The 12,048-nt window shown below is 38.8% G+C and overlaps 4 protein-coding genes and 1 long non-coding RNA gene across 5 annotated transcripts; 4 read left to right on the forward strand and 1 right to left on the reverse strand.

Moving 5' to 3' along the window:
- The first annotated feature begins 23 nt into the window (after positions 1-23).
- On the forward strand, positions 24-2,092 carry LOC111790768 (alpha carbonic anhydrase 7-like). The gene is made up of 6 exons (XM_023671819.2): positions 24-245; positions 907-1,124; positions 1,295-1,516; positions 1,608-1,769; positions 1,859-1,912; positions 1,990-2,092. The coding sequence occupies exons 1-6, from the start codon at positions 152-154 to the stop codon at positions 2,077-2,079; spliced, it is 840 nt and encodes a 279-aa protein (XP_023527587.2). The 5' UTR covers positions 24-151; the 3' UTR covers positions 2,080-2,092.
- A 2,358-nt stretch (positions 2,093-4,450) lies between these two features.
- LOC111791047 (alpha carbonic anhydrase 7) lies at positions 4,451-6,491 on the forward strand. The gene is made up of 5 exons (XM_023672229.2): positions 4,451-4,811; positions 5,579-5,794; positions 5,866-6,030; positions 6,106-6,159; positions 6,253-6,491. Exons 1-5 carry the CDS (start codon positions 4,512-4,514, stop codon positions 6,343-6,345), a joined length of 828 nt encoding a protein of 275 aa, XP_023527997.1. The 5' UTR covers positions 4,451-4,511; the 3' UTR covers positions 6,346-6,491.
- LOC147793045 (uncharacterized) lies at positions 4,818-5,560 on the forward strand. Its single transcript, XR_015420266.1, has 2 exons — positions 4,818-5,087; positions 5,365-5,560. It is a non-coding gene; the product is annotated as an uncharacterized LOC147793045 (long non-coding RNA).
- Positions 6,492-7,317: 826 nt separating the features above from the next.
- On the reverse strand, positions 7,318-8,428 carry LOC111789968 (aquaporin TIP1-1). Its single transcript, XM_023670711.2, has 2 exons — positions 7,954-8,428; positions 7,318-7,841 (listed from the first exon to the last, which is right to left on the reverse strand). Exons 1-2 carry the CDS (start codon positions 8,341-8,343, stop codon positions 7,470-7,472), a joined length of 762 nt encoding a protein of 253 aa, XP_023526479.1. The 5' UTR covers positions 8,344-8,428; the 3' UTR covers positions 7,318-7,469.
- A 1,735-nt stretch (positions 8,429-10,163) lies between these two features.
- LOC111791396 (zinc finger protein ZAT5) lies at positions 10,164-11,164 on the forward strand. The gene has a single exon (XM_023672717.2). The coding sequence runs from the start codon at positions 10,325-10,327 to the stop codon at positions 11,090-11,092; it is 768 nt and encodes a 255-aa protein (XP_023528485.2). The 5' UTR covers positions 10,164-10,324; the 3' UTR covers positions 11,093-11,164.
- Positions 11,165-12,048: the final 884 nt, after the last annotated feature.

A 12,048-nucleotide genomic window follows, 5' to 3' on the forward strand; every position in this document is an offset into this window, starting at 1 on the left:
CAAATTTCAAACCTTGATGAAATAATTGTTTAAGACCCTCCTCCTCCGTCGTGGCCGCCGCCTTCACCAAGAAACCTACACGAAGCAGACAGCCCATTTCCGCCTATAAATCCCTCTCCCCTCTTCACAATCTTCTGCAACTTTGTTAACCATGGCGATGCTAAGCCAAAGAGCTTCTGCGTTGACCATCGTCGTCTGCTTAACCTCCGCCCTGCTCTGGTCGTGTGCCACCGCGCAGGAAGTCGGTATGTTCTTATATCATAATCCATGTCTTTTTTCAAATAGTGTGTATTTTGATTATTAGAAGTCACGACTCTTCACGATAGTATCATATTGTTCACTTTGAGCATAAGCTTTCATGGATTTTCTTTGAGCTGTATCAATAGAGATGTATTCTTTTACATATAAAGGCATGATCATTCTCTAAATTAGTTAACGTGGGACTCACTCCCAACAATCCTCTCCTGAGGCATATGAAGCTCTCGAACAACCTCCCCTTAATCGAGGCTCACAATCTTTGTTCGATATTTGAAGATTCTATTGTCGTAACTAAGTTTAGGGCATGACTCTGATATCATGTTAGGAATCAGTGAATTAGCCAATGTGGGACTCACTCCCAACCATCCTCAAGAATCCTCTCCTGAGGCATATGGAGAGCCTCTCCTTAATCGAGGCTCACAATCTTTGTTCGATATGTGAAAGTTTAGGGCATGACTCTTATATCATGTTAGGAATCAATGATCTCCACAATGGTATGATATTATCCACTTTAAGCATAAGTTCTCATCCCTTTACTTTGGGCTTCCCCAAAAGGCCTAGTACCAATAGAGATGTATTCACACTTATAAACTCATGATCATTCCCTAAATTAGCGAACGTAGGACTCACTCTAATGAAAATCTGTAGAGGATGAAAGCGAGTTCAACTATATAAGAGGAAGCAAGAAAGGGCCAACGAGATGGGGTGAGATTAAAAAAGAATGGGCGATGTGCAACAATGGCGACATGCAATCACCCATTGATTTGTCAAGCAAAAGAGTCAAAGTTGTCAAAAGTTTAGGTCAACTTAAGAGGAAATACAAACCCTCCATGGCCATTCTCAAGAATCGAGGCCACGACATTACGGTAACGTTACATAAATTCATTATTCTTAAGGATAGTTGACCGTTGATTATAAGGCAAATATCTAGATACAAATATGATAAGCCGTAATGTAAGGCAAATATCTTATAATGAACGGTCAACTATCATTCAACTTTATAATATATAATACAATATAATAATGGATCCAACAGATTAAGTGGGAGGGAGACGCAGGATCCATCGAGATCAACGGAACAAATTATGTTCTTCAGCAAGCTCATTGGCACTCGCTTTCTGAACACACCCTTAATGGAAGAAGCTACGATTTAGAGGTTCATTTGGTTCATCAAAGCTCAAACCCAGACGCCAAATATCCGATTGCGGTTGTTGGCGTGTTCTACAAGATTGGTCGTCCCGATGCGTTCCTGGGCAAGGTGACCGAATAATGAAAAGCATATAAAATTTAACGTTAATGAGTTGAATTTGATGGAATTTAAATTGAAGTATATATTGAAATGTTGATAGATGAGTAGAAAAATAAAGGAATTGGGTGAAGAAAAGGAGAAAAAAGCAGGAAGGATAGATCCTAGAGGAATCAAAATGGGTGGGGAGAAGTATTATAGATACATGGGATCCCTCACTGTCCCTCCCTGTACTCAGGGTGTCATTTGGAACATTAACAAAAAGGTATTATTATTATTATTATTATTTTTATTTTTATTTTTTTCAAATTAGGATATAAAAATAAAAATAATAATAATTATTATTGTTATCAGGTACAAACAGTCTCACGGGAACAAGTGAGCCTTCTGAGATCAGCGGTTCACGATGTAAGTATCAACTTATTAATTTTTTTATTTTTATTTTTTATAATTAAAACCATTTAATTATTTATTGTGAATTGCAGTCTGCAGAGAGGAATGCAAGACCAATCCAACCACATAATGGACGACACGTCGACCTTTATGATCCAAATCCTACGCACATAATTAATTGAAATTATATATATATTTATTATTATTTTTTCCTTTTAGGATATTTGAGAATTTAATTATTTCCTTTATTTATCACCTATTGTCTCATTTTTATCCCCAAATAATAATAATAATAATGTTGCTATTTTTCTTTTTATACAACTCATACTACACTTTTTTTCTTTTTTTATTTTCCACAAAATTAAAAATTTAAGAGTTGTAAGAAACTAAAATTATAATTTATGTTTTAAAAAAATTAACCTCCAACTCAGCTTTTTTTTTTTTTTTTTTTTTAATTAGACACGTGGGAAATTTGGAATGTTTGCAAGACTCATCTCCTTTCTAACAAGGAAACGTGGCAGCCTTTGCATTAAAAAATAATTAGTTGTAAAAAATATATATATATATATATATATATATATATATATATATATCTAATTTAACCTTTAATTTTTAAAAAAATATAAATATTTAGGAAGTGTTACGATGGTTGGATGATGAAAGTCTCATATCATCCAACGTTGCTGTAAAAATCACATGAGAGTGTCAATAGATTGGTAAATCCTCAAATGTCAAACAAAGGACTACAGAAGAAAAGAAGTCAAGCCTCCTCTCGAAGGCAATAAAAAATGATTAAGATTTCAAAGGAGTCGAGCCTAGATTAAGGGGAGGCGTACTTTGTTCGAGGGGAGGAGTTGGATCATGAAAGTTCCACCTCGGCTAATTTAGGGAATAATCATGGGTTTATAATCAAAGAATACTCTCTCCATCGTTATGAGGCTTTTTGGGGAGCCCAGCAAAGGCATGAGAGCTTTTGCTTAAAGTTGACAATATCATACCATTGTGGAGAGTTATGTTCGTCTAACAACGAAGACACAACAATACACTTAATGAAAATATACATGGTTCAGTTTAATATATATATATATATATAACTCCTCACCTCTCTTTAAAACCTAAGTGGGTGAAGATTAAAATATTTGGTTAAAAAAAAAGATGAACACGTGGAAAGTTGAATAACTATAAATAGAAAACATGAAGTGTTATAATTTAAAATCAATGAGTAACTTTTTTAAAAAAAAATAATAATAATAAAAAATAAAGTTGAACACGTTTTTGTTTTTATTTTAATTTTTATTATGTTTTCGAAAAAAAAAAAAACATGAATGAGATGCAATTATTGAGTTACTTGTTGTTTTGATTTTGGAAGGAAAAAGAAAAGTTTGACACGAAAAAGTAATTTCGAAGTAATTGATAATTATCTGATTTAGATTATTACTAATTCCGTTTTGAATGTTTTAAAGGTTAAAATTATATTTTTAAAGGCTAAATATTTGTATTTTATTTTATTTAAGTATCCAACAAAAGTTGATATTGGCGTGGGAGTTGGTTCACCTGCCCCTATATTTTCACTTTATCGATGGAATTTATGTAAATTTAAAAACACACACGTTTCATATTTATAGCATTTTATAATACAATAATTTATTAATGATAGTATCCATAATTTGAAAAGTTAAATTCCCTACTCATACGAAACGTCCCAAATCAAAACAAAATATTTTTTATAAACGTATGAAAACCATTTTTTACCAAACACGTTTTAAAATCGTGAAATTGACGATAGGCTTCAATTGTTACCGATGGTATTAGAGTCAGACACTATCGGACAATGTACCAGCAAGGACACTGAGTTTCAAGGGGGTGTGGATTGTGAGATTTCATATTGGTTGAAGAAGGAAACAAAGGGGTGCCAGCGAGAACGTTGAGTCACAAGGGGGGTGGATTGTGAGATCTCACATTGGTTGGAGAAGGGAACGAAACATTTCTCGTAAAAGTGTGAAAACGTCTTCTTAACAGACGCGTGAGACTGATGTTGATACGTAAAAAACGAAACATTGCCTATCTTAGAAAATAGGCGATGAGCTTAAAGTGTTACAAATGGTATCAGAGTCAGACAACGTCGGGCAGTGTGCCAACAAGGACGATGAGTTTCAAGGGGGTGGACTGTGAGATCACACGTTGATTGGAGAGAGAAGAGAAACGTAGGATCTCAGGGAGTGGATTGTAAAATCACACATTGTTTAGAGAAGGGAATGAAACATTTCTTATAAAGGCATGGAAACCTCTCCCTAACAAACGTGTGAAACTGACAACGATACGTAACGAGCTAAAGCGAACGTCATGTGATGATGATTTTTGTGCATTAGATTCTTTTTTCATATGTTTTAGTAATTATTTTCTAAAAGCTACAATAAAGTATTGATCTTTTTAAAAAAAAACATGGAATAATATTCCTCCCAACCACTCATCCAATAGGGTTTGAGTAGGATAAAGGTTGATGGAATATGATAGTTTTCAGACTTGGAATCCATGCACAAGAAAATAGAATATAAGTGGGTGGGATGGGCACATCATTTTTGTAACCATTTTCCATTTACATAGCTCTAAAGAAATGGAAGCCTCCCATCTTCTCATATTTGCTATCTGTTGCTTATCATTGCTATCAAGTGGAGCAGCAGCAGCATCAGCAGCGAAGGTCGGTGGGGAGTTCAGCTATGATCCATGTAGCGACAGAGGGCCTAAGCATTGGGGAGAATTGGATATGGATTGGGGAATGTGTAAGAATGGCAAACTCCAGTCCCCTATTTCCTTGTCAAAATGGACTGCTGATTTAAACCAGGGCTTGGGTGATCTTAGACGAAGACATAGACCTGCTAATGCCTATCTCAAGAACGATGGCCACGAAATTGTTGTAAGTATTGCTTTTCTCCTAACTCGGATCTTCACAAGGAGCATAAACTCTCGTGGCTTTACTTTAAGCTTCCCCAAACGGCTTCATACCAATAGAGATCTATTTCTTACTTATGAACTCATAGCATCGAAGCTTCAATTAAAGGGAGGCTGTTCAAGGACTTCATAGGTCTCAAAAGAGACTCTATAGTGTACTTTGTTCGAGGGGAGGATTGTTGAAGATGGTTGGGAAGGAGTCTTACATTGGCTAATTTAGGGAATGATCATGCGTTTATAAGTAAGAAATACATCTTTATCGGTCTCACCACTTGTCACAATCGCACTCTTAATGGCAGCGGACTTGCGATTGTGCGGCACTCACTTTCCAACGAAAAGTGAGCTAAGCCAATTCGTTCTTACGTCGCCTACGGCCAAACGACGTATGCTCGAGCCTTTGGCCTCGGTTTAAGAAGAAGGTTTTAGAAAACGAGGGCAGAGAGAGTTTGTGAAAGAGACGTTATATATGCAAGCAAGAGAGTAACAACAACTGCTCACAGTATATAATTTTTTTGTAGGGAGGGGGAAAATCCAAATGAAAGTCACGAGAGCTTATATTCAAAGAGGACAGTATATAATATTGTGGAGATTCGTGATTCTTAACATCCCCACCCACCAAGAAAAGCACACGTTTTTGGAATATTTCTATAATTAATTGACTACCCATCACTCTAATACTGTGTTTTTATTGTTTTTATAATCCAAAGTTTACAACTTTTTTGTAAAACGCAGGTAGATTGGGACGGAAATGATGCTGGATCAATCAAGATCAAGAACATTGATTACCAGCTTGTAAATTACCATTGGCATCATCCTTCCGAGCATACCCAAGATGGCAAAACGTTTCCTTTGGAGCTTCACATGGTCCACATCAACAACGTAACAAAGAACATAGCTGTTATTGGCATTTTATACGAATACGGACCACTCGATCCATTCATCTTCATGGTAAAATCATCCACAAATTCCTTATTATTACACAAAATCATTGAAATTCATATGTTCTTGTTGAATTTCAGTTAGAAAGGGACATACAAAATCTAGATATTGAAGGAGGCTTGGAATTTCTTGGGCAAGTGGATCCTAGAGACGTAAAGCTTGGTGGCAGGAAATACTTTAGATACATGGGATCTCTGACCACTCCTCCGTGTACTGAAGGTGTCACTTGGACTGTCATGGACAAGGTTCATACTTTGCATTTGATACTCATTCATCCCTTTCATGGGTTGATGATGCTGATATTGATACTCATTTTTTAGGTACAAACTGTGGCACCTTATCAAGTCCGGCTTCTTAAACGAGCTTTGGTTGAAGTAAGTTCTGTTCCAACCATGTTAAAATGTCCTCGAATTTAGTGACAGTTTGGATGAGAATTGAAATTAATGGTTTGTCGTTTTTTGTTGCAGGAGAAGAATGCGAGGCCTTTGCAAAAGGTCAACGGTAGAGATGTCTCCTACTTTGACCCATACTCGTGGGTGGGAAGTGTAGCAGCTGAGTAGACGTTTCTGCCCAATTCTTAACTGCCACGTATTACTTAGAATAAAAGACCATGGGATTTTGTCAAATCCTATGTTTATTAAATGCTTTGGATAATGTTTCTGAAATTTCAATAATCAATAATTGTGACTTTGTCTTCCAAACAAAAGTGTCTTTTTCTATTTGGTTGTTTTTGGTTATTTACTCATATCCTCCAAGATTAATTTTCATTCGTGATTGTTCTTGCTTAATGAAATTAAAACACTCAATTTTCGGAAAGTTATAAGGAATGTTTCGTTCCCCTCATCAATCGACGTGGGATCTCACGATGCTGGCTAATGAATTTGGGTTCTCACAATCTATCCCTCATGCCATGGGTTTTAAACATGTTTTATTCCCTTCTCCAACGGATAAGATCTCATGATTCTGGGGAACTGATGTAGGATCTCACACAATTGATCTCTTGATCCTCGCCAACTTATAAGGAATATTTCGTTTCCTACTTCAATCGATGTGGAATTTCACAATCCAACATTAGTGGAGGCCAGAGCCCTCGTTGCCACACTAGGTGTTTGATTATGATATTATTTGTAAAAGTCCAAGCCCACGGTGAGTAAATATTATCTATTTTATGTTGTTATGTATCCCCTCAACTTCACAATTGTAAGACATTCTATTAGAGAGAAGTTTCTACGCCTTTTAACATTTAGATTTAGAGAGTTGGGGCCAGACCAGACCTTATCTTATCGTATTTACTAGCACGTGAATCACAACCCAAGCGTTAGTGTCTGCAAAGCTGCCATGCCCCTTCACCGGGTCAGCCTCATCCTCGTTGGATGCGCCACTGGTCCACACTCTACTTGTATCCAAACACTCCTTGTCCAATTTCCAGTCAACAACGCATCACGTGTCCCACGCACCTATCTCACATCCCCCTAAAATTTAACCCCATTTTTTCCTTTTACACTTAGAAATTGGGTTTAGAACAGAGTACGGACTGAAATCATTACATTCATAAGGAAAATGAGATGGGAAAGTTCAAGAACAAGATGAGATTAACACAACCATACAGCAACCAACACGGAGAAGAAATAGATATGGTTAATTACTACAGAACAGGGCCACAATCCCGGGTGTGGTTTTAATTTTAGTACTCCGCGGCGGGGAGGGGCTCATGGGTGAACCCAATGAAGAACAGCTCATAGACAATGCCAGCCAAGCCGCCGCCAATCAGTGGGCCGGCCCAGTAGATCCAGTGCTGGGCCCAAGACCCAGCCACGACGGCGGGTCCGAATGCCACGGCCGGGTTCATGGAAGCGCCGGTGAATGGGCCGCCCACCAGAATGTTGGCGGCCACTATGAACCCGATGGCGATGGGTGCTATCACTCCCAACTCACCCTTTTTGGGGTCGATGGCGGTGGCGTAAACTGTGTACACTAATCCGAATGTCATTACGATCTCGAATACGAGCGCCTCCCACACTCCCACCCCTGCTGACAGCGAGAATCCAGAAATTACCTGCCAACATTGATCATTACGAAAAATTACTCTTAATTTCAAGCTTGAAATTGAAAATGTTTAATATTTAATTGTGAAATTAACCATGAGGAAGGTTAATTAAATGACTCACTACGTCCGTGATGACGAATTTAAGCAACAAGTTAGCGACAAGAGCGCCGAGGAGTTGGGCTATCCAGTAGAGAATGCCGCGGAGGAGGGTGATATTTCCGCCTACTAAGGCTCCGAAAGTGACGGCGGGGTTGAGGTGGCCGCCGGAGATGTTGGCGCCGGTGGAGACTCCGACGAAAAGGGCAAAGCCATGAGCTAAGGAAGCGATGATGAGGGCAGCAGGGGAGGTGGGAGAATTATGGGTGAGTTTAGAGAAAGCAAGACCCGAACCTTGGCCAGCGAAAACAAAGATTAGAGTGGAAATGAACTCGGCCAAGGCGGCCTTCAGGGCGGCGGGATGGGTGGCCTCCTCCGGCCGGCCGACGGCGATTACTATCCTCTGGAACGGCATGGTGGAGTAAATAAGACAGAGGAGTTACAGTGGAAGTGATATCTCCGGGGGATGACAATGCCAAATCCCTCCTACGGTTTATATTGAAATGGACAGGACCATGAACAGCTGACTACTGCCGGTTGCCGGTAAAGCTGAATGCAAAAGATTTATTTTTATTTTATTTTTATCTCGCCTTACCAACCTAATTTATTTTTATTTAATTTTTAAGAACTGAGTGGTGGGTTTTAGATGTTACAAATACTACTAAAACTAAACACGTAGCGATGTGCGAGCAAGGATGTTGGACCCGAAGTAGTAGAGATTACTTATATCCCATTAAAAGATTAATGTCACAAATTTATGATCTAAAAATTAAGAGGACATCTATTTTGTATGTTTTGGGAATTTAGCACGTGTATTAATAGTGTAAGGAACCAAATTTCGTGTGCTAGAAGGGAGGGAAGAAAAAAAGAAAAATAAAAATAAAAATGAGGAGGAGCCACGTGGGTGGGGCTCACCGGCTGAGAGATGGTACACATCATCATACAAAATAGAGCACCAGCTGGCATTGTGACTGGGCAGTTATGATTGGTGACCTATGTACTTTCTGCCAGCTCTGCTCACTGACCTCTCTGTTTTCCATTGGTGTCGTGGACCCACACTCCCTGACCCTTGACCAAGTTCTAAGTATATTAAAAATTAAATATATAGGGAAGCCCATTTCGAATTGAATGGCCCATTCAACCTCAATCCTCAACCAATATTTTGGCCCATTCGGCCCAAATGCAAGGTGGACACCCACCCTGTGGAAACCTCCCCCAAAGACTTAATATCTCCAGGGAGTAGGAATCTCTCCCTAGTAGACATGGGGTCGGAGAGGAGGATAATATTTACTAGCGGTGGACTTAAACTGTTACTAATGGTATCAAGTCCAGTCAGCAAGACACGGGTGGGAGTAGGACTACTCCTACCAAAGTTTGTCGAAAATATCTTGTCTCACAAGAAGAACGAGGGAGAGAAAGACAAGAAGAAAAGCTAATCCACGACTAGCCAATCATAGAAGACCCAAATCATTATCAATCTAATAATTTAAATAATACAATCTGTTTTTATCAAATATTATATAAATTTCTTGAACCAACAATTTCTTTTTTGGAAGTGTTGAGAAAGAGAAAGGTAGTGGAGAAGTAGTAGTAGTAGTAGCAGACAGCAAAGTCAATTAAAATAAATAAATATAACAAAAAAAAAAAATGAATGGGATGATGCTTTACTTGGTGATGCTGGTGCGCCACACACCCTAACGTTTCATCGCCTCCCGGGCACTCACCGCCCGCCCACCGCGACACCCTCACGCCAAGTATAATCCTTATATCTCCCTCTTCTCTCCGTTTTCTTCCAACTAAAAAAGACTCAAACTTTCCCAACTATTCCACGTTTTAACCACAACCCATTTCTCAAACCACCCTAAATTTGGTAAATTTGAAGTCTTTTTAAAGCATTATGAACTGGGGTTGACGCAAAATTAAAATGACCCAACCCACGTTGTAGTAGTGTGTAGTAGTACACCCCAATGATTGGGTGGCCCATGAAAAGATGCTTAGTTAATAATTGGGTTAAAGTATAGTAGCCGGCGGGATTGAAGTGGGTGGGTTCTTGTTTTGGTCAACCTCCATTATGTGATGACATAAATTACTGAATGTGTCACATAAAATAGTAATAGTTAAATGAGGGGCTTTGTGGTTATTGCGAGAGATGGGGGGGTTAGGGAATAGCGCAAATTATGTGGTTCCAGGCTTGCAAACTAATCCTACAGAAAGGAATCGTGCGTAAAAAGTAATGGGTGGGGTTTGCTTCAAAGCCAACCGAATCTCACTCGTTTCTTAGCCTCCTCTTACTTACATTGCTTCCTCTTCTTCTTCTTCTCTATATATAACTTCCATTCTTCGCCCATCTTTTTCATATCAATCAATTCACTATTCTTAACATTCCCTCAAGAAAAATGGCTGAAACCCCAGATGAAAACCAGGCTCAAATCATGAAGGGCAAGCGAACCAAACGCTCAAGACCGCCCTCTGTTTCTTCCGCATCTTCGGCTGCTGATTGTTCTAGCTCCTCCGCTGGGTTAGCCCGAGAAGGAGAAGAGGATCAGGATTTGGCTAATTGTTTGATGCTTTTGGCGCAGGGGAGAACTCGAACAGGGGCTTGTAGCAGCAGCAGCAGCAGCCCTGTTTTGGTTCGACAGAAATTGGCTGCTAATCAATCGTTGTTTCTTTATCAGTGCAAAACTTGCGATCGTTATTTTCCTTCTTTTCAAGCCTTGGGTGGACATAGAGCTAGCCATAAAAAGCCCAAATTCAACAACATTGTTAATACCTCTGTTCCGCAACCCCATTTTACACCCTCTGATTCAATCCAACTCTCCTTGCAATTGTCCACCACCAGCCGTCTTCCTCCTCCGCCGCCCCCCGCTGCCGTTAACGACCTCATCAAACCCAAGGTTCATGAGTGTTCCATTTGTGGAGCGGAATTCTCCTCCGGCCAGGCCCTCGGCGGCCATATGAGAAGACACAGAGCGTTGACCGCCAATCCGACTAGAGGTGCTACTACTACTACTACTACAACTCCGCAGTTGCAGGATTTGATGACAAAGAAAAAGAGGAATATGTTGGAGTTGGATCTTAACCTTCCGGCGCCGGAGGAAGACCGGCACCGGCCACCGGTAGCTGTGTTCTCCGGCGCATCGCCATTGGTGGATTGCCATTACTGATCTTTTCTTTTTTTTTTTTTTTTTTTCCCCTACTGTTGTCGCAAACATCGCATCATTTGCAGCAAATTAAAACTCCCAATTGGGATTCAATTAATTCCTTCTTGGGGTTTGGATTTGAGTATACAATTTATTAATTCGATTCCTAATGCGTATCTATTAATTTGGCTAACTTCAATTCAGTTCAATTCTAACTCAAGATCACCCATCTTCAATGTTGTTAATTATATTGATTTCTTTTTTAATTTGGACGCAAAGGCACCATTTTTGCATCAATTGTTGATGGTACAAGTCTTGTTTTTTGGGGAATATTTTGTTTGGAGGAAAAACAAAAAGGTGGGTTGGCGTTAGTTTCTTCTTGTTAGCATGTTGGTTATGTTCTTGGGATCATTAAACAAAAAAAAAAAAACGACAAATTTAGTTTCTCGCCGTGTAAGAAGCATGTGATAGAGAAGTAGAGAGGAAGGAAAAGGAAACGAGAAAACTCGAGCTAAAAGAGAGAGAAAAGAAAAGGAAACGAGAAAACTCGAACTAAAAGTAGAAGTAGAGAGAACGGAATAGGAAACGAGAAAACTCGAACCGAAAGTAGTGGATTATGTAAGGTTCTCGTGTTTCTCCTCTCACTTTAACGTCACTTTAAAACTAAAACCGTTTCGGTTTCCTCTCCCTCGATAAATTATTTGAAGAAGTTATATCAATGTATGTAAACTATTTTAAATTAGGAGTTTTAATATATATATATATATATATATATATATATATATATATATATATTTCATAATTTAGCCTTAAATTTAAAATATTCTATAAAATATAATATTATTTAAAAAAAAAATCAAATTATAACAAAATTTACATTAAAATAATGTGTTGGGCCGGAGGGCCCAAAAGTGTCCAACTTTGAAGTCAAACGTTCAGAGCTGGGCCGGCCGGCCTTTGCTGGCGAAGATGAAGAAACT

Source organism: Cucurbita pepo, chromosome 3 (assembly GCF_057944985.1).
Source record: "Cucurbita pepo subsp. pepo isolate OVF chromosome 3, ASM5794498v1, whole genome shotgun sequence".
Lineage (NCBI taxonomy): Eukaryota > Viridiplantae > Streptophyta > Magnoliopsida > Cucurbitales > Cucurbitaceae > Cucurbita > Cucurbita pepo.